The sequence below is a fragment of the Ascaphus truei genome, chromosome 4 (assembly GCF_040206685.1).
Source record: "Ascaphus truei isolate aAscTru1 chromosome 4, aAscTru1.hap1, whole genome shotgun sequence".
NCBI lineage: Eukaryota > Metazoa > Chordata > Amphibia > Anura > Ascaphidae > Ascaphus > Ascaphus truei.
This window is the reverse complement of record NC_134486.1, coordinates 308,913,108-308,936,730: the sequence shown is the minus strand read 5'-3', so window position 1 is coordinate 308,936,730 and position 23,623 is coordinate 308,913,108. Positions and strand designations below refer to the sequence as shown.

Below are 23,623 nucleotides of genomic sequence, written 5' to 3'. Positions count from 1 at the left end.
CGTACCAAGTTAAAACTGGTTTCTCCTAAATCAGCAATTCTGAATGTATTATTTCTGGTCATTTTAACAAAGCATTTTCAGTGATGATTTTCAGATAGAAAATTATGCCACGGTTAAAAAAAATTAAAACTAAGGGGGAATATTTATAACAGTGCAAAACATTTGTTTGAATCAATTTTCATTGGAAGCACATGTATAAAGTGTGTTAATATTGTTTCCTACATTTCATGCATATATCTTACGAGCAATGGTTAACATCACCTAAAACTAGAAGATTTGGTTGGGGAAAGGAAAACAGTCTGTTCGGGGTGCAAATTTTGGTACATTCTAATATTGCTTATATGCCTCCTAAACTTGTCTTCAATCATCAGTAATCAAATCACGCACTGGTGCAAGTAGAGCAAACATGAAATGCTGCAGTTTGTCATGGCTGATATTATATATTCTATAATTTTCAGATTCTAGGTGTCCTAGTTCATGGGGAAATACATGTAAAAAATGAGTGACGTAGCAACCTTCCACATGAAATCCTGAACATTGTGCAATTTCAATTTTGAAGCTTTGTTATAATATAGTACTTAAATGACAACAAATATACTGTCATATTTGGGCATGAAGAAATGTCACGTTTTACAAACACCATGAAGGTCTTAAAATCTCAAATACAGCATATTTGCAATCACAGTTCATGAACTATGAATTGATCCAGATTGAGTGGACACTCCTTCATTCTCCATACATGTAGATGTTATCAGTCAATGAAGGAGCAGAATTTTTGCAAACTAAACTGCTTAAAATAATTAGAAAAAAAAAATGTATTTGGAGGATCTCCGTGCTTGCAATGTTCATTTTGTTTCTACCTTTGCTAAATCTGTAGTAAAAGCCATGGTAAAATTGCCATTTAATCTAGTCCTAGATGGGGATAATCAATTGAAATCTCCATGGGGCCATCAACTGCATGGTTGTGCTGTACTGTAAACCAAAGTTCTGTGTGAGTGTATTGTTAAAAGCTTGTATTGAATATAACGGTGCACTGCAAAGAAAAAAAACTTCAGTGCTAGAGTGCAAAAACTGATGATAGATTTAAAAATAAATTAATGTATTGATTAGTCATTAAAAGGAGGCACAAAAAACCCTCCATCATGTTTTGCGCCCGCACTTGTGCTTCATCAAGGAGTACAATGCAATGTTACACTCCGTTTTGCTTCAGACTGCAACAGGTTCATTCTTACGCAGGACTCCTTAAAGCAGAAAAACTACACCCCCCCCCCTTTTTTTTCTTCATTTGTACATGTAAAGCATGTGACAATGTCTTACCTAAGCTGGCAATCGTTTGTTGCTCCTGTTATAAATCTGTACAAATTCTAATGTTGGGCCCAAGATAATGGCTGCCTTTCAGTTTCAATCAATACTTCAGGAAGTGTAACTCAGCAGCTACAATGTATCCTTACATTACTAAGGTAATATCTATTGTTACAGTTACAGTAATATCTATTGTTACAGCTCAAACTCCTTGGAACATCGGCAACAAATGATCGCAAACAGGAAAGTGTTACAAAGATCTCGCACTGCTGGGGAGGTGGCTAAAACCTGCTATAGAAATCAAAGGATGCTGTAAAACTCACTACATATGGCAACATATGGTGTTGAATTAAAAAAGGAAAAAGGTCACTATTATCTCATACTACAGAACTGATTTAAAAAATAAATAAATAGATTTCACATTTTGCTGCTTTAACATAAGCTCGAGCTGCAGTGTACTGTTCAATAAATATACTGCTGCACAGTAAATAGGTGATCTTATTATAGCAGACAACCCCTTCTTCTACACAAAGATTAGGCTGGAGCAACAAATGTTTTTTGTTATTAGTTTTAATAAAAAGGCAAGTCAGAAAAATACAATATAGTACCATAAAATAGTATCTTGCATCAAAACACTTTGGGAAAATGACATTTATGTTTGTGTAGCTTGGTACATTGTATTAGCAAAAAAGCATTTTTTTTCCGGAGGTGCTCTCTTCAACCCAACTACTATTTATTTTACAGTCCAAAGACAGTAAGACCCATATATACTAAGCAGTGCTATTCCATAAGAGAACATCTTAGCGCCAGAAGACATCATACAGCCCATTCAAGTGAATGGGCTCTAATACATCTTCCAGCACGTTCCATAGCATAGCGCGGCTTCGTAAATATGGGCCTACGTGAGAATGGTTACTATTACACACACACACACACAATACAGTTGAAAAGGTTGCATACAAATCTTACTTTGATGGGGTCAGATCACACAACTTGCAGTGAACTTTTCTAATTTAGTGGGTTAAACCTGAACACCCCGTGATGGCAATCAACTTCAGTTTCATCAATCAAGGATTTATAGTGTGGAGAAATATGCGGCGAAAGCCACCGCTTGTGATTATTCACGGTGTGCATTGCCACGGTAATAAAAATTGGTTGTATAATGGTAACCAAACTCAAGCAGCATGTTATGGTTCTAATGTCGGGATTCACTAATCTCCCATATGGGCTATCACTCCACAATCCTGTGTAATTGGTCTATTGACTTGAATAGCAGTTAATTGTGGTTCGATAAGCCAGATCGGCGGTTAGAGAATCTCCCCCAAAAATTAAGAGGGTGAAGAGATTTATGCATTACTTTAATACAAGAATAAATGTATATCAAATTTTAGGCAGTCCTTATTAGTGCTATAAAACATATACATTGAAAGCAAAATAGGTTCTCAAAAAGAAAATATATATATACGTCTCCCAGTGCATAGGTTTTATTAAAATTAAACTTCCACCAAAAGAAAGCCGATAGGCTGTAGAAAAAAAGCAGGTGCTTCTGGAGGTTGATCTCTGGGACATTCCTATTACTGACGGTTATAGAGCACTTGCTGTGCAATGAAGAGGTTAATATAGGTCAACGTGAAATACCTAAAAATCCTCTACATAATGGATGTTCTCAATGTCAGCTGAACATCCAGAAGAGGTTAAACAACCAGATTTCTAAGTAGTTTGATGTCACTTTTGTGCATTTCTGTCTGCTATGAACAACGGAATGAACCCCCTTTGCGGAAAGAGGCACCTGCATTAGAGTGTCTAATACTTTTTTTTTTATATATATATATCTACACCAGCGATTCCCAACAATGGTTCATGAACCCCTAGGTTGCACACTTACTAAGGCCCCAAACTGCACCTTAGTGCTAGTGATATCACTATCAATTATATTCATTATAGCAGGAGTTTCCAAAGTCACACCCCACATTGCTTTGCATCCACAGCTGGAAGGCGTTGTGGGGTGTAACTTTGGAAGCTCTCAGTAATTGACAGCTATACCACCCATGCTGCCTGCACACAATGATGTGCAGTTTGGGGCCTTATTAAGCCTGTGTTCCATCCACAAGCTCAGGACACTAGGATCGGTCAAACAGTTTTGATAGCAATAGTCTGAGGAGTGGGCAGACTTATTAATTAGGGGTTCGCGGAACAAGTGCTTTCTAGCAGGGGTACACAATGTAAAAAAAAAAAAAGTTGAGAACCAATGCTCCACTCCTGTTTGACTTTTACTACTTGTACAACATACTTTAGGCAAGAGTAATTGGAAGAACATAGAACAGAATTTTTGGTATTTCTATCTTTACAACTAAATAGCATTAACGTCAACATTTTGTTACACTCTAAAGAATTCTATTTTACAAACGTTACCTATATTGAAGAAGCTGGGGCAGACGATGAGTCCTAATAAACTGTATTGTACTTAACCTACAATATGTTCATTAAACTTAGATCTTGTTTCATTAAATTGTAAAAACATCTAAGTTTAATAAAGGAAGGTTTCATAAAATTCATCACAGACATATTTAGGTTGAAAATACTTGGCATTTCCATTGGCAAGCCTTTCTAACAGGGTCTTCCCATTTATTTTGGAGTAATATTGCCATAATCAACACTAACATATCACGTCATTCTCACAAGTAGGGTCAGAAGCGACTTTTAGAAGGGGAAAAAAAAACCCTGAATATCTTTGAGCACTACAACACAATATGTTTGAGTAGAGATAATGCAATAAAAAAAATCTGGGACGCCAAGTCCCTATTAGAGTGCAGTAAATATTTGCCCATATTAAATCTATAAAAATATTAAAGAAAATAAAGGTTCATTCAAATTTAGTCAGTTGTAACGAGGACATTATTCTTTTAATATGACAAGTCAATAAAAACAACTAAAATACACAAAACCAATGGAATATGTTCAGTAGCTTAGCAACATAGTACTGTACATGGGGCATTTCTAGAATAAGATAGTCTGAGTCTTGTAAGGTTTAAGAGGAAGTGTAGAAATATTTGGTCTTGGTGTTGCCCAGCAGTTCCTCTTCATAGTTGGGAAGACAGCAGAAGAAGATTGCACAGCCAAACATGATAATTGTGCTGCCCCAGCCAAATCCATAGCTCCAACTGTACATGTAGTTTTCGTTGTTCTTAGCCAAATCGTTGGTGAAACATACTGGGTAAATGATCAGTGCTATGATCTGTAAAATAACTAAACAAACAGGAATAAAATGTTAGAGAATACCAATTACCAAAACATAATTATTTTTTTCAAGTGATTATTTCATGTGCAAAGTCAAAGACTAAAATTAACAAAACATGTAGAATATATATAGATATATATATATATATATATATATATATATATATATCCTATTCATTTCTATTGAGAAATGTAAAATAATGTGGTTTAAGCAGTGCTATAACTTTCTTATCAACCAGATACGTCAATAAGGTCATTATTAAAAATAATTAATTTGATTAATAAATAACACACTGGAAAGTAGCAAAGGAGGGACAATTAGTAGATTGTATGATATCTCTTATTGGATCTACAGATAGTTGGTCACTTTCAAGCGGTCTCGCTACAGAGTTCTTTAGCATAACTTGATGGAGAACCTTTTGTGGATTGAATGCTTGCATTTTATAAACTAAATCTGTTGGTCCAATCAATTCCCAGAAGTGCCCAGATAATATAATCTGGTTTATTAAATACAATTGACCGTCATGGACAATTCACATCAGTGGATACATTTTAAAAGAGAAAGACTTCATAACCTAAGTATCAAAGACAAAGATCACTCTAATCTCTGAACTCAAAAGTTATCCCTTTGTCAACAAGTGTCACCACCAAACGATTACCCATCAGCTAGTGTATGTTAATGTATGAACAAAGTTGGCCCATCTAGACAAGAGCAATAGCCATCAGATAATATCCCCCTTGGGGAAAGGGTTCTTCATATCTCAGACGGGCTGGCTACCTTTATGCAATGAATAGAATTAATATTGTGTATATTTAAATATAAATAAGATTGAAGGTGACATTGTCGCACTAATCATAGTGATGTTATCAAATAGTTAAAGCCCAGTTCAAATGTATATGTATATACACCAAATGACATATACATCAAACATAATATAGGAGAACCCATCTTTTTCTCCCCACGCAATGGATAAAAAGAAAATATTGAGATGTGTGTATGGTATTTAATGTATGTATGTATGGTATACATTAATTTTAAAGGAAGGAATTACTACTTGGAATATACTCAAAATATATGTTGTCCTATGAGTTGGTGATCACTGTGTTAAATAAAGCACCCAGATTGTACATGCAATTAAGTAAACTGTATATAAAAAAAAATAGGAATGAACCATTCAAACAAATGATAAAAAAACATATTACACTGCAGAAGGGAAAGATGAACATCTGAAGTTGATTAATTTGGAAATACGAGTACAGGGAAGGCACCCGATACACACCGAGACAGGAGGATGGTTTATTAGAGGGCGTGTGTGGAATATATATGTATATATATATATATACGTACATTGCTGACAGCTACAATCAGCCCATTGGTTGTACAGAGCTTGGTTACTATAAAATGTTCACTAAAGGTTTTAGTGGAATACACATCAGCAGAGGCCAACTCCTTTAATAGATAAAATGAGGGCGCAACGTTTCAACATTATATTTATACAATAGGATTATAATCACTAGCATACCAGTACAATTGCTATGAGATAATAGTGAGGACTTCCAAAAAGGAAGAACTTCCTCGTGTCATTACAAACATCCCAAAACACGCAATTATGCAACCGTTTCATCGCCTTACCAGCCACGATAAGAAGACCTCCGATTATCCTCAGCATCGGAATTTGTGGCACACACAGTGCAACAAAGGAAATGAGGAAGCAGATTATGAGGATGATGAAGCCAATGATCAGAAGTGCAGCTGTCGCTTTGCCCCATGCTGGAAGAGAAAAATAAACATAAAAAATAAGCCAAAAAGAAAAAATACTGATAATAGTTGAGGACAGCATGACTAAAATTCACAGATCTAGGGCAATACTTGAATGAATTGTTCATGTACAGTATTAGAGCAAATTGTATTTACCGCTACCTACAATTCATTTTTGCTAGGTACAGAAAACATCTTCAGACCTGTTGGACCCAAAAACTCAGGTACAAGGAGACAACCCAGCACTTTAAGGAAGCAAATGCAAGACAGGCAAATCAGGAGTTTTTGGGGACCTCCAAGATAAGTTGCATGTCTCAATTCTTTAAGTAAATTGTGACGGGTATGTGGCAGGAAATGTAGACAGTGATACTCGGATACTTTTCCCACGCCTATATGTGCATTTCTTTCTTCGTATTTGGGGATCAACAAGATGAAAGTTCAGAAACTAGCAACAGTGCTTTAAGCAAATTCCTACGGCACTGAAAGGTGCATTGCAGATATGGCATAGCCATAGCTGAACACCGATTAGTAGATACTGTGCCAACTGAAACCTATTGTGTCAGTGAAACTAGACAGCTGACATGTCTGCAAGGGACAGGAAAAAGATCACAAACTAAGACTGTCTTCTATCAAGCCATCAATTCCTTCCAGAATACATTGACCAATACAACAACAAATATTCACGAAACAAAGCTAGGATGGAAATACAGCAAACAATCTCTAAGGCTGAACACATAATTAAGTACAACCACAACTTTATTTTTGTATAATTGCATCTTAATACAGGTTATTACACCAATAACAATAATTTAGTCATGAAAAGTGTACGCCGTGTTGAGTACAATCCGCATTCCCACCCAGGCTAATTTGTAGCATCATTCCCATTCAACTGCGGCATTCAGTGCAAAGTATCGTAATTACTCACTGGCGTCCACGGGACAACACTGATACACAACACTGATACACAACAATTAAGGCTCCCGATAGATAGGATCCAATATTTTTAATCTTCTTAAAAGATATCAAATGTATCCACTGACATGGTGGCGCCAAAAGTTGAACATCCCGTTATTTTGCAGCCACCATGTCAGGCGCATGCCATGACTAACCACAAGATGCAAGTGTAAGTGGCTTAAAAAAAAGTATTGCATATCGGGGGGGAAAGCTACTTACCATATTTTAGAAGGATCAACAGTATACCATATTTATATTTAGAATACAGAAAAGGAGAGACTAATTTTTTTTAAATATATATATACAGTATATATTTTAAATATGAAATTACTCTAATAGTGTAAATTAAAAAAGTAGTGATACTCCATACCCCCTACTAACCATCACACAAAGGACACTGCTTGCATCCAAATGTCTTTTTGCTTCACTACTGTTGAATGTTACTGCTGTTCAAGAGTTTACAGGCACAAGCAGTCCTTTCACTGAATGCTTAACATTCCAATTTGGTTGCATGACACGTAAATTAAAACTATACCCCTCTACTGTAATAATATTTTTACGCACACATTATTTTTGATTCTTTAAAGCTTGAAAACCAATGCTTTATATACAATTACAGTATATATAATTAAGCAAGGTGGCAATTGAAAATGTGGTAGTTTACAGTAATAACAAAATGCAACTCTTATTTCTCCAATATCTATTTGTGGCCCTTGATCATATTATTTTAATAAATATTTGTATTTTCCCCAATATGATCTCTATAATGCACAAGGAAGGACTTCTTCAGTGGGCTGTTTGCTCTGTCGTGCCTCATTTCAGTTTAAGCAAGGTTAAGGCTAGAAGTCTGAAGATTCAGGGATATCCCTGTGTGTGGACTGAACCAGTGGCAGCTGTACAATAGTTTCATTTTGTTAAGCACATCTATTATCTCTTTGGTGCAACTTTCCTGGGGGTCGTTAAATTGATAGCCTGTGAGCTAGATGACATCCTAGTAGAGGATATAACCTGATAGACGACACTGCCAATATGTCTAAAAAGGCCACAGAAGCAAAAACATAAACGCACTTAGGTCCAGACCAACCTTAGCTATGTGACATTAACCCAACGTCACATTAAGCCTACCACATATCTTCAGAAGGTCAATAATGTAACTTAAGTGATGTTTTCTATAGGAAATAGCATTGCGTTAACTATAATGGCCGTTAGTGAGAGAGATGGAAAAGAGGCATTCATCCTAAAATCGCCTATCCACTGTCTGTTTACAAGAAGTCTCTGCATTCCTTGGAAGTCACACCTAAACTTGGCAACACTCCCATCTCGACCTGAAAAAGGGCAGCAGTGGTGGTGAACCATTTATGTAGAGTAACCACTGACTCATGAACCTCACAAAAAATGTAGCAAAAAGAACAAATATAAACACATATTGAACTATATAGACTTGCTTCAGTGATTCCAGAAATTTCGCAAGATATGTATACATACTGTACATGTCCCTTTTTTTTAAGCAGGTAAATTGAACTTTTATCAAATAAATGTAGGTGGTAAAGCAAACATCTACAAATTGCATTTAATTCATCTGTTGTGCTGATATAAGCTTTGTCAAAATGTTTCAATAATTCACATGGCCTCTTTGTTACACCCACACAAGCAAACCTCACACCAACAATCAATAGGCGACGAGGTTTCCAAAAACTGGTTTGCCTAGGAGGCTAGGTGTGGTTTAAGCGTCTTTCTATTCTTTAATCTAAAACAATGACATGCAGGAACTTGTTATAATGTAAACGAAATATAATAAGGCAGTAAAGAGAAGTGCTCCACCTAGAAACAGAATTCAGAGGAGTTCAACAAACCTGGCGTTCAATGTTGTTCAACCACACATTAAATAAGTTATGGTGGGTAAAAAAAAGGGACAAAAACCCTTCACCGTAAAGTGCATGGCAATAAAAGCAGCAGTAAAAGCAATATCCTACGTGGTTTAAAAAAAAAAAATCAGTTCTCTACTATGAGAAATTACTTGTAGCATTTAAAATTAAAAAATGTTTTAAAGACATTTTTAATGTTTCTAATGTAGGAAGCATTTCCAAAGTGACAGATAAGCTCTGGCTCTTGAGCCCGCCCTCTGTCTAGCAGTGAACCAAATTGTATCTTGTAACTGCCCACTCAATCATATTCTAGGAACTACATTGCCCAAAATGCTGTGCAAGAACTGAATTAAATAGCCCTGAGCAAGTGATTGATTACAGGAGAACGGATCGATCTGCAGCTTAGCTAATCACTGGTCAGTGTGCAGATTGTATTGATGCACATATTGAATGGGGGGGGAAAAAATAAAATGTATATATATATATATATATATATATATATATATATATATATATATATGTATATATATATATATATATATATATATATATATATATATATATATATATATATATATATATATATATATATATATATATATATATATATATTATATATATATATATAAAATTTAAACGGCAGCTTGAACTGCAGTTTTAAAATGACCACATTCACATCTCAGACAGGTCTTCAACCCTGCCTTTTACCATTATCTATTAGCATACAACACTTCCACTGCAGCCAGGGATTCTGGGAAATGACATGCAAATGAGCACAGTGCCATCTTATGCTTCATGTCCATTTTAACATGGACCCCTATAAACCTACGCCTGCTGTATTACACAGCTTTTCCAGCAGAGTCTGGGTTAAATGGTATTTAAGTACTTTAATGGACACTACTTACAAATTTGTGTAGAATAAGAATCACTAGCGGCTGCACAACGTCTGTTTTAGTTTGTTATACAGTGAAGCACATCTATAATCCATTGCTGCAACTTTTACTTAGGGCTGTCTAGCAGACTGAAGACAATTCTCAAAAGGATATTATAACCTGACTCAACACAACTAAACCTAGAGAGGGAAATAGCTGTGTAGTAGAAAGTCCCTGGTCAGGCCACAGTTGTCTGTCTGTGTAAGACAGACACATACAGTCCACACGAGAGAGATGCACAAAACATATTACACATTCTAACAAGTAAGCTGATCCTTATAATAAATGGCTTGCTCCCACCTCCCCCCCTTCTGTGAAATGCATTAACTCTAGCTCGTTCTATGATCAGCATAAATGCACACTACGTCTTGATGGCAAACAATATTATTTTAGCTAGATTCTGCATTCCCTTTCTGTGTAGAACTGCATGTGAAGACTTTATTGGAAGTCTAGTTAAGATTGAAACACACACCTACACACTGCTCTCACCGCATACCTAACACACTGCTCTCACCGCACACCTACACACTGCTCTCACCGCACACTAGTTACAATTTTACTCCTAAAAATATTACCAGATTAAAATCAGAGAAAAACAATGGGATGTGCCGTTCTTTAAATAATCTGGTCAGTTTTTTTGTGCCCTGGACTGGCAGTTGGAAGACGCCGATAAATAATCCCCCCTCTCAGGTGTCTTTTAGAAAAAAGTGACAACCACTTTTCAGTGATGAACACTCCTATCCCCAACAGCGGTAAATTGATGTATCTATAAAACTAGTAGTAAAAAAAATAAATCTGGCTTACTACATAAAATCAGGCTTTTCAACGTATTTTTTAAAGTCTTTATTGAGGGCCAAAATTGACAACGGATTATTATTTTTTTGCATATAATCCAGAAGTACCTATTCTCATTTGTCTACACGGACATTTTCTGAAATGCACCTATGGAGCTCGCCTATGTTTTCTGGAGATCAGATCCGATGTTTCATTTAAAATCACTTCAGCTCAAGCGTTAAAACAATTATCAAGGGCTCATGATCATGATATGCATGCATACAGATTACACACATCACATTTTAAACAAACAATCAACCCCTTGAGTCCTTTTTTTTTTACATCCATACAGTTGATCTACAAACACAACCTTAATTGTGCTTCCCAGCTCAATATATTAGTGTTCATGGTTTAACCCTTAAATGGAGAGAAAACTGCAATTGCTGCAAACTACCGCCTTCATTGTGTTCAAACACTATGGCTCGATAGTGTCATAACCTTTTTGCCTGTTGTCGGTTAATAATTTCATACCCAAGTGTTGCCTCACCCTAAATTATGAGGTGACAAAACTAGTACAAAGATGTATGTTTTGGACATTTACAATAATTGAGATAATGTCCCATATTTTTCCAATAATAAACCGCGTCATGGTCTGCAATGAAAAGGTCATTATCTTCCATTACATTTAAGCAAATTAAAATTAAACATGTGCAAGCCTGAAGAAAAAAGGCACAATATTAGCCAAAGTGCTTAGAAGTTATTTATACCAGGTGCCCAACACCTCATACAGTTCTTGTACGTAAAGGCAGCTTTAACCTGTCACGCTCTCATTCATGATGTATATATTTGAAGTATGAAAAGTAATTGCTGCAGTTTATGCCACTTTGCACATGCTATTCCATTAACTGTGTTTGTTTTACTTTTAATATATAGTTATATTTCACCTCTCAAAAATCATTGGTTGAAAACTATACGCCCCCTGAAATATAGGACTTTACAATATCCCCCTGTGAGATTAGGTATCTACGAAAGCTAGAACTTGATTTAATTAACTTCTCTAACGTTTACAGCTGAGTAACCAGACCCGGAGTGGCTGAAAATCTATTTGCTTGTGAAATAGTTTTTCAACTGAAGCTGGTCTACCAAGGTTACACAGAATGATCGTCTCATCTCTCAGGAATGCTGAAAATGTAACAGCCACTGGTGTTCTGTCCAGCCTGATCGTAAGGATATGTGGGGGAGAGGAGATAAGAAAAACAAGTGTTCAAAGAACCAATCAGATGTTCTATGGGCAGAAAATATAGGTGGGGACCCTGCTAAACATGACCTTATTGGTCAATTCACTAGAATGGGCTGCAAATTGTGGAATTGTGGCACTAGATTGTGGAAAAGCCCTGCTTAGTAAATACGGGCCTAAGACTTATTGCAGAAATGTCTGCTAACAGTGCAGAGAGTGGTTGCTCAAACCACAGAGATTTAAAAAAAAAAAATACATACATACATACATACATACACATATATACATACATACATACACACATACATACATATATATACATACATACACACAAGGAGGAAATGTGCCAGAAAATTTGACCATGCTGTAATTAGGGCGGAAAAGGTAAAAGGCAACACACACACAAAAAAGACATGTCCGGGAAGAAGTTTCAAGCAGAGTACAGTATGTAGTCTATCCTTTCACTGGCTAAATGTTATAAACTGAACAAATCCCCAGTTGTTCCCATCAGACCACGGAATGTGAAAAAGGCCCAGAACACCACTGCATACCCCACCTGTGACTGTCAGTTCAATTCTCTCCAGTGATTTTCATGCTGCAATTATAAACTACATTCTTGGTCTACATAAAAGATATATATTGGATCTGCAATCAAATGGAAGCACTCAAGACGTGTGACACCCAATACTCTACCTCACAAATACTACTGCGGCAAAGATTAAACAACAAATGTATTGTCATCTGCAACATACAGTACACCTTAAGTGATCAGCTGTCACCAAGACGTGACTGTAATGTAAAGTGTGGCTGTTCCAGAAGTTGAATGTTATTTATATAAGAATGTTATATGTATCCCACCAGATAAGTATCTCAGTATTCATACGGGAATACCGAATGTAATGTTGCATCTTACTGAATACAAAGTGTGCCAGCAATGAAGCTCCTTGAAGAGTAATGCACTGGGAAGATCCGTTAACTTTTTACCCTGACCTCTCTATTTCGGTTGCAGGATTCCCTTGAGGGATTTAAGAAAGTAAATAAGAAAATATTTTGAAATGCCATGAAACCCTATGCCACTAAAAAGCCCTACACATTTAACAGCTGATTGCATGCTCGTAAATCTGGCTGGTTTAAAGGAAATCCACTCTTCAAAACCAAAGCTTAAGCATGTAGGTGGCGTCAAGACCGATTGCTTATAATGCCTGTAGACTGGATTTGACTGGAAATAGACAATTGTTTTTTTTTTTGTTTTTTTTACCATAACAAACAAGAATATGTATTTATTTTAAACTGTATAAAACTTTTTTCTGACTAACAAAGACTTGAAATCATCATTGTATCAGAGTCAAAACTGTGACCATATTATAGCTATTTTAGATAGGCCATAAACAAGTAGTGAGAGACTGCCTGAAGCCTAATCTAAAGTAAAATATTTATGCTGCAGGAACAAACTATTTACATAATAAATCAGTTTGGCAGAAAATGGCAAGTTTAAGTGACGAAAAAGTCATTGTATTTTGTACTCTTTTGCACCATCAACACACCATTTCCACTGCGCCTGACGACACTGCTCCTCTCCTCCTGAAGCACACGCTTCCTGATATAACGCAGTGACAATGGCCATTTCTAGAGCCACCTGACAGGCTTTTTTTTTTTTTTAAATATACAGTAGCAACACAGGGATACGTTTTAAGAAGTGCTTGATGGCTCAGTCCTTATGATTGCATTCTTGGAATCACAGTTTGACCCAGACGCTCTATGAAAGCAGCTTGCATGGTACATTATATATATTTCTAGCTACTCTGTTTGAAGTAATGATTTCAGGCCTCATTTTGAAAATTTCATATATACTCTTTGACAAAGGGCTTTGCCCGAAACGCGTCAGAGTTGTTTGTTTTGTCCTATTTTTGTGGATGTCTCTCTTAGTCACTTCCAAATACATTTTATTTTTTATCCTTGGTGTGCCGTTTTCCCTATTTGCGGTGCTTCACTTATCCCTCATGTGAGGATATTTTCTTTGAAAATTTACCAAAAAGACACCATGAATTCTAAATTATCCATGTGTGGCTGTGATTTCCCTTTAATGTGGCTGATGAAAAAATAAATAAAAAAAAAATATATATATATATATATATATATATTTTTTTTTGTTCGGCGAGTAGTTTTTTGGTGATTTGTCGACCACTGTATAATTCCAAGGATTGGTAAACAAGAGACAGCACTCAATGTTGAAAATCAAAGTGTATTAGTGAAAGCAAAAATACATCCAGAGACCCAACTATCCCCCTCAGGAAGGTCCCATTCTGTAGGACCGAAACGTTGGGTCTCTGGATGTATTTTTGCTTTCACTAATACACTTTGATTTTCAACATTGAGTGCTGTCTCTTGTTTACCAATCCTTGGAACGGTAACGTATAACTATATACAGTGGTCGACAAATCACCAAAAAACTACTCGCCGAACAAAAAAATCTACTCGCCACCTAGTACCAAACGTGTGCTGCTTGGGCCTATAGGAGCTCGCCACGATGTTAAATCCACCCGCCCGGGGCGTGCAAATGTATAGGTTTGTCGAACACTGACACATATATATATATACACACATTTCATCTAAACACAAGGGAAAGTATAAGAACTATTACAATTCATTGTTTCATTTGTAGATGCTAGCATAATTAAGACATGGTTAGAGATGCTTCCTTATAAAAACTAAAATAAAAAAGGCATATACAGGTAGGAGACAAAATAAAAGTACAGACTGGTGTTCTGGTACCAGGATAAATAGCCTGTGTTCTTCCTCCAGCCTCTTCTATTATCCTGCTTATAAATAAATATTTCCCTGTGTTTTTTACCAAAGACTTGTAAGACTGTTTTGTATTATTTGCGCATGACTATTTCTACATGTATATAGTGCCAACCATGTACATAGCGATTTACCTTAAGAAACACATGGAACAACATGTAAATAAGTAATAAATATATATATTTTTTCATCATATTGTATGCTCTGGATTTTCTAAGATTAGCAAATATGACCATTTACAAGCTATTCAAGTGAAGGGGATGCAAGTGTCTTCCAGCTTCGAAGTGGCACTACTTAGTAAACAAACATAAATGTGCTTGTGTAGCAGGTGGTCAAAGTATGCACCACCTGTCACAATAAACCCGCACATTTGAACTGGCTGAATGCACTTCATTTGCATAGGAATAGGATAAGAATGCTCCAAAAAAAAAAAACGGGTCTGCCTCAGGGCCCTAATTAGGAGTAATGCAATAGGCCTGCACAACTTCAGTCCTCGAGGGCCATAAACGGGACAGGTTTTCAGGATATCCCTACTTAAGCACTGCTGGCTCAATTAGTGGCTCAGTGTGACTGAGTCACTAATTGAGCCAGCTGTGCTGAAGTAGGGATATCCTGAAAACCTGGCCTGTTTGCTGCCCTCGAGGACTGGAGTTGTGCAGGCCTGCGTGACTAGGGTCTACACTATAGGGCGGACCCTATACATCTCATACATTGAACTTGACCCCTTGCAGACACACTTAACAGAACACCCTCCTACAGTCTTTGTAACTTCTCACCACTTAGCTTGGAGGCTCTTTGGGGCAGGGACTCCTTCGCCTAATGTTACTTTACGTCTGGTGAGCTTAATCCCATTGTGTTATATTATTATGTCCAGTGAATTACCGCTGTGAACATGGATGGCGCTATATAAAAAAGATATACATATAGTACCACTACCTTTTTATTTTTTTTTGCAACTTTAAAGTACCAATACTTTTAAACTTACAACTTTAAAGTTACACTTTGTTTTTAAGAAAAAAAAAAAAATTTATGCTTTTAAGCTCAATAAATTGTGCGTGTGTGTTATAACCTGAATAAAATTATTTCCATCGACTTTAACCGTTTTACAATTCCTCACAGGCAGCAGGCACAATGTCACACTGCTCCCCTCCATATTATTATAACACAAAGCTGCAGTAAAATCAGTGACATGCAGGTGGGTGCATGTTGGGGTATTTGCTTCAGCCCTCTCTTGCTGTATCCGATCTCTCCTGATCCGTCTGTTTGTATTACATTGATCTTTACTCTTCCTTTGAAAGAAAAGGGATCACAACGCCCACTGAACCCACTGTGACAGGCTTGCACCTGCAGTCCCATGCTGCAGCCCAAACCTGACAAAGCTGAAGCATGGACGGTCCATGCACAAGTGTCTCTTGATCTGCCTCACCCTCCAGGTCACAGCTAGACTGGGATCCCCCCATATACTACAATTAGAAACTGATGTACCCCAACACTTCTTCCTCCCTATCTACACTACACCTGGATCTGCTTCACCCCACACCCTCCTTGTGTATTCCGGCTGTGCCTCTCCCATCCTCCAGGGTCGGTTTCACCCTCCCACATCAAACCAACTCTCTCACCATAACTAGGCTGCATCTCTCCCGTCCTCCTACATCTGATTCACCCTCCCCACCTCCCTTATCAAACCTGGATCTCTCCCTCCCCCCTCATCACAACCAGACCTACCTCTACCCCTTCTCCTGAATGCCCCTGCCCCCCCCCCCCCCCCAGCAAACAAGACTGGGATCTTATATATGTAGTTATCTCCCTCACCCCCCTACCTTACCAGACTGTCCCTTTATCTCCACCACCCTCACTGGCATTAAACAGGCAGGGGGTCTCTTCCTTACCATAGTCCATGATAGAGGTGCACGACCAGTTGCCGCCGGGGCTGGTGCACCTAGACCACAGGGACGCATACTCCTTGCCGGACTCCGTCTCCACCCAGCCTTTGCCGGCCAGGGCGATGATATCGAAGATGATGGCGAAGAGCAGCAGCAGGGGCAGGATCCATTTGCACCTGGGATAGGCGATGCCGCACTTGAACATCTTGCAGGGTGGTGTATGCAGACAGATCTGGGTGCTCACTCTCTCACTCTCTCTGTGCCCGGGGACTGAGAGCTACAGGGAGGCAGAGCTCGGCTCAAGAGTCCCTGGCAGAGCCGCACCTTGTTGCAGTGACTCACGGGGTTTGCACAGACCTGTTGTGTGTCAGGGGTGGAGCTGCAGGGCTGGGATCGGCTCTGGGTTTGGGCTGCTGTACTTTACTGTATGAGTCCTTCCCCCTTGTCTGCAGCTGGTAAACAAGAGCAGGCTCAAGTTACAGTGAATACTCCCTGTTCCACCCAACTCCTTCCTCACACACTCACTCTCTCATTTTACATATGTAAATATTTTTTTGTGTGCACTATATTTCTTTTAATCCAACATTATTTTAAGTTTAAAGTCTCTCAGTGAAAAAGAGTTTGCTCTTTTAATTCTGTATATTGCTTTATTTTTGTCTGCATTCTTCTATGTTCTTTTTTTAAATTTTTTATTCCTTCCTTTGCAGCAGGCAGTGTGACTAAATTTAGGAGCGGGTGGGGAGGGCGCTGGCGTCTGGGGCAGAGGCGTGTGTGGACGTTCATGTCAGAATGCACATTAAACAGAATTGATTCAGTGATTTGATTTCTTATTTCCTTCCTGTGACAAAAAACATTCCTAAATACAAGTGCTACTTTCTTTCCGCTGTCCTAATACAAGTGCTACTTTCTTTCCGCTGTGGTGCATGGGCAATATAATCCATAATGATTAGCATTTTTTTTTATAGAGAGAAAATGTGTATTTTTAATAATAATACTGTAGTTAGTTCTTGTACAGAGCTGCTAGTTTTACATAGTGCTTTACATTGACATTTTGCAGACACAGTCCCTGCCTTGCAGAGCTTACAATCTATGTTTTTGGTGCCTGAGGCACAGAGAGATAGGGTGACTTGCCCAAGGTCACAAGGAGCCGACACTGGGAATTGAACCAGGTTCCCCTGCTTCACACTCAGCACCATTCTAGGCCCAGATTCCCTAAGCCTGGGGTGCTCAACTCCAGTCCTCAAGGCCCCCAACAGGTCAGGTTTTCAGGATATCCCAGCTTCAGCACAGGTGGCTCAATCAGCGGCTCAGTCGAAGACTGGGCCACTGTCACCTGTGCTGAAGCAGGATATCCTGAAAACCTGACCTGTTGGGGGTAGTGGCAAATTTTCCCATTAGGCCCGATAGGCCTGGGCCAAAGGTGGCGGCATAGAGAGGCCCTGCTTTCTTCCCCACTAATTGCCAGAGGAGAGCGTGGGGCCTCTGTAAAGGTCTCTTACCGTCTCGTTCGCACCGCCTTCCTCCAGCGTATGACGCTGCGATGTCACATGGTGACGTGTTGCCATGACAATGTGATGTCACATGGCGTCACGTCATAGAATCGTAGCGTCATTTGACACCGCGGTGCTGCAGGAGGCGGCCTGGGGTAAGTGCCTATAGGCAGCAAAATGTTAAATCTACCACTGGTTGGGTGGTCTTGTGGACTGGAGTTGAGAACCCCTGCCCTGAAGCTTTAACTTCTTCATTCGCTTTCTTTATATTTCCTAAGTTCCCCTGTGCAATTCTTCACAAATTACCTTTTCATTTCGATTTCCACCCCGATCTCGTATTCCATTGGGAATTCAGCTAGTGTTAATATTGCCTTAATTCTGTGATGATTGCTGCAATTTTATTTTCCCTGTTACCTCTGAAGGTTTAGTGCGCGCTGTCCTTAATTTCTATCTCTTCCCCCTGAAGAAGTGTCGCTTCAGCCACGAAACGCGTCGCGGCGAGGTCACAAGCAGCGACGTGCGTCTCGTGACGACGAACCACGGAAGCTGCAGTCGCGTTTACCCACGAGGACGCCACTGCGAGTTGATCCGGCTTCTTACATCCATCACGGAGGCTGTTTCCTTTTAATATCTGGGACTTTGGCGGAGGGTCTCTGAGAATCTGGGGCCTCATCAGAGATATCGTGGACGTTTGGGATCATTGAGATCCACCTCATAATTTTATGTAAGTTGTACATGTTCCTAATGTACTTATAAATTGTGTTTTAATTGACTAATTTGTCTTTTGTTTCTTCTCTTATACGCCCCTTTCTGTATGTTCACTCTGAATGTTTATCAATTGATGAACCGTCCTCAGGAAGATATAAAAGTGCTATCCCCCAACTTGACTTTATTTTATTGTGAATCGCTTTAGTCCCTCCAAATGGTAACTTATCCAAAACAGCAATATTCCAACTTGTGACATTGTTGCCAGTTCTAGAAGAAGCAGCATTTGTCCCATTTATAAGGACACACTGATGACAGCTGCACCTGTTCAAGCAGGTGAACTATTGGCAGTATTTTAGTTACATGATTTTGGTGAGAAAATACCATGCATACTTCAGGCTCCTGCATTCTCTAGTCACCCTTCTTCTCTTGTGATCCACAAACCCTTCAATAATAATATGTTTATCTTATATAGTGCTGGCCATGTATGCAGCACTGTGCATTCACAATGAGTCTCTGCCTCAAAATACTTAAAATCTACATTTGGTGCTCAAGGCACAGGGTGATAAGGAGACTTGCCCAAATCACAGGTAGAGATGACACTGAAATTCGGATCAGGTTCAACAGCTACTCTTTCACCCCCAAAAAACACTATCGTCACACTTTGTGGCTCCATGAATCCGTAGGAACCAGGCAGTAGTCCTGTGCATGCATGAAACTTAGGCTGAGGACCCGCTGCGAATATCCGTGCGCTCGGGCCACCAGCCCCTTACCTCCTGCCTGTCTGTGCCCGCTGCCTTTTTCCGACGAGGCTCACTACTCGCTGTGACGCTTCAGCCGCCAGGGGATGCAAGAGGATTGCGATCCAGAGCGGTGACGCGTCACGTGGTGCGCTGGTGAGCCTATCAGCGCCGGGGGCTGGAGTGAGCTTCCCCCACCTCCAAAAGGAAGAGGGGGGGGAGTGTGTGTGTATGTGTGCATGTGTTGCATGTGTGGGGGGGGACAGACCGAGGGGGGGGTGGACGGACCGACGGGGGGGTGGGCGGACGAACGGACCCTCTGCTCAAACCACGCCTCCCCCGCTCCAGCTCACGCTCCCTAGAGACCACAGGTAGCGGTCAATTGCCTCTCAGCGTGCCGCCTGCATGCAGTGCGGGCGCGCTGACTTAGGCAGCGGGGCCTCGGCCAAACTCTAGCACCACACATAATTTAAGATACCTGCAAAACATAAAACACAGACAGAGCTCAGTGCACATCCAGTGAAATTCATATACAGTACAGTGCCTAAATATATATGTATAAATATCTATTAAATAATGTTAAACTAAAAGACCATTTTATTTAATAGATATTTATACATATATATTTAGGCACTGTACCGTATATGAATTTCACTGGATGTGCACTGAGCTCTGTCTGTGTTTTATGTTTTGTCTCTGGTTTTAAATATATATTGCCATGCTCAGTAGCACTCCTCTGTGACACTCATATGCTTATATATATGTTGTGGTTATTTTGGGGGTTCAATAGGAGCTTGTTAGGTGTCCAGTATGTTTTATAATTCCATTACCCACACTGTTTGCAAATGTTTAGAAAGATTCCTAATCAGTTTCCAGAAATAGACCAGATTTGTGCAGATTTATGGTCTTTCCTGAAATTATAAATGAATATGTGTTTTTAAAGTACAGTTCCGCTTGGGAGCAAATTGAACTGACGACAGTCATTTGCTTTCAACTGATCCAAATATAAGTATTTAAGTAATGGTTGAATGTCTGGAAATGTTCAATTGTTCTCACTTTATAACATGAAATTAAGCGGGAGGGGGGTGATTGTGAATCAACTACAAAAGGATGCAGGACAAGGGAGAAATAAGGGCAATAAAACCCAACCTACCCTGACTGGTCTCTGCCACTTTGTGACTAAGCTTGTGTCTAGTGGACCAAGATCTTAAAAAAAAACTATAAAAAAGTAACGCTAACGCCATGTAGCTGAGCCTCCTTCTTACCTCCGGTGCAGGGAGGAGGCTACAGGCTGGATCGGAGATGCCGGAGCTCCGCCCAGACCGGGAGTGCGGGGGCCGCCATTTAGGTCTCGCACATGCGCAGTGCACAGCGTCGTGCATGTGCAGTGTGTGTAGCGTTGCGGCAGCCATTTTAGAATGGCTCCACAAGACGCAGCGCGAGATTACAAGTCCCAGGGTCCTTAGGGCGGGAGACCCACATGGGGCGTATGAGCCAATAGGGCTCCTAGCAGAGAGGAGAGAAGGATATCCTCCAGAGCGGAGGACACATGTGCCAGTCTGACAGAGGGTTGCAACAGGATAGGTAGGGTCCAGGAAGCAGTGCTTCCCTTGACTAGGCCTAGGCTGACCCCATAGGCCCCAGCTAGGCCCTGAGTTACGTCAGTAAAGTATTGCAGGGAAGGCCCCCAGATAGGGACTCTTTCCCTTAGTATTATAATTAGTGCTGTTGCACTAGTGACCGGACGGACACGCGGTGCTCTGTGGTCTGGGACCAGGCCACAGGCCACATCATAGGCCACATCATAGACAGTTTGTGGGACCCTCCAGCTGGAGCTCGCACCTCACACAGCGGATTGGGACTCATAAGGAGAGAGCGGATTATTGAGGCCCCATGTCGTGGGACCTGACTGATTTGTTATTTCAGGGGAGCGTCGTCGAGTGCCCAAAAAAGAAAAAACAGTGGATAGTGTGATATTGTAAAACCAGTGTAGTAAAAAATATATAAAAGCTTCCAAATTCCTACTCACAAACGCAGCAGGAAAATGAGCATATGTGCCAGATCAGAACTGTAGTGTAGCCCAGTCTGGAGGTATGGTATATAGGTCAGCGATCTCCGAGAAAGCAGAAAACAACCATAGTGTAGATAAAAGATAACAATTTTATCAAATATAAAGGACAAATGGTGGCTTACGGCAATCGAAGGAAAAACAGCATGTGTACAAGAGGGTCTTTGTTTTGGCGTAGCTCTATCCGTTCGGTCTCACTGTAAACAGCTACCGCGAACGTCACTTCCGGAACGTGATGTCACAGCTCGCCGGAACCGCGAACAGCAAAGATTCCCCTGCTTCTCTCCTTCTCCAAGATGGCTGCAAAAGCCCGACTCTCGTTATCTTTTATCTACACTATGGTTGTTTTCTGCTTTCTCGGAGATCGCTGACCTATATACCATACCTCCAGACTGGGCTACACTACAGTTCTGATCTGGCACATATGCTCATTTTTCTGCTGCGTTTGTGAGTAGGAATTTGGAAGCTTTTATATATTTTTCACCACACTGGTTTTACAATATCACACTATCCACTGTTTTTTCTTTTTTGGGCATTCGACGACGCTCCCCTGGAACTTCATCCATACTGCATCTTCAAGACTTTTGGAACAGTCTTTTGTCGGGGTTGAGTGATAAGTTGTTTTTGCCTTATTACACTAATTTTTTGTTATTCACTGCACATTTTGTTTAGATTGAGTATTGATATATACATTATTTGATATAATTTTAATCACTATCTGAGGTGGAGTAGAGCGCCATCTAGCGTTCTTTTACATTGATTTGTTATTTAATCGGCAGTACCTGGGTACATGAGTGCCCGGGGAGGTATAAAGTGCACCAATGCTTCACACGGGGTAGCGCTACCTCATATATTGGGTAGGACTGACCTTGGGAAGGACACCAGGGTTATTGGTGCCACCGCACCCTCCGTACTTTGAGGGAATTATCCAGTGTTGGGGCTATTGGGTATACCCCGGGGGTTACCATTGCTACCGTTAATGGTTATCATATGTGTGTTCAGTAAACACTTGTTATATACCTTGTGTGTGTGTGTTCATTACTGTGTTAGTTCCTGTGATAGGTTATCTCGCCAACGCTGGGATCCCTCATAGGTGGACGCGCTGCACTATATAGGAGAAAGAGCTCACGCCAGGCTCCCAGCGGTGGAGGCTTAGGCCTCCTGTGAGCAACAGGTACAGCAGCACACGTAGTTTCCAGCAGGCATAGGGAAAGGGGGCTACATCCAAAAACTGAATATATAACTATTTAACTAAGTAATGTGATATAATATACAATATATAAATACATATGTCTATGAATTAATATATATAAATGTTTGTATATATATTAAAATCAATGCAATGCCCATGTGGTCAGATGCATTAGTTTGAAGAGAACGGTACCTGTCAGTGAGTTGGAGATGGTGAGATCTCTCGGCCCTCCTTTCCTGCAAGCGTTGATCCACGCGAATGCATATGGCGATTAGCTCTTCGAGGTCCGTAGGACGTTCATGCGCCGCCATCTCATCTTTGAGGGTCTCAGAAAGTCCTTGCCAAAAGGCCTCGTTATTCCAACCCGTCTCGGCAGCAATAACACGAAATTTTAAGGTATATCTTGCAACCGGCCGGTTACCCTGTGAGAGAAAGAGAGGGGATGCTGCCGTAACCTTGGGACCAGGCATGTCGAAGACTCTGCGGAATTCCAGAGCGAACTGTCCGATATCCTGTGTGAGGTCCAAGCGCTGCTCCCGGATGGGGGAGGCCCAGGCCAGGGCATCGTCTGTGAGTAGCGAGATGACGTACGCCACCATGGATCTTTGAGAGGGGAAACGAGAGGGTGTGATTTTGAACTGAATGAAACACTAGTTTAAGAACCCCCGACATCCGTGGGGATC

At 40.0% G+C, this 23,623-nt stretch overlaps 1 protein-coding gene across 1 annotated transcript; it reads right to left on the bottom strand.

Moving 5' to 3' along the window:
* Positions 1–1,854: 1,854 nt before the first annotated feature.
* Positions 1,855–17,123, bottom strand: PERP (p53 apoptosis effector related to PMP22). The gene is made up of 3 exons (XM_075597829.1): positions 16,752–17,123; positions 6,173–6,310; positions 1,855–4,548 (listed from the first exon to the last, which is right to left on the bottom strand). The coding sequence occupies exons 1-3, from the start codon at positions 16,948–16,950 to the stop codon at positions 4,331–4,333; spliced, it is 555 nt and encodes a 184-aa protein (XP_075453944.1). The 5' UTR covers positions 16,951–17,123; the 3' UTR covers positions 1,855–4,330.
* Between the last annotated feature and the right edge of the window lie 6,500 nt (positions 17,124–23,623).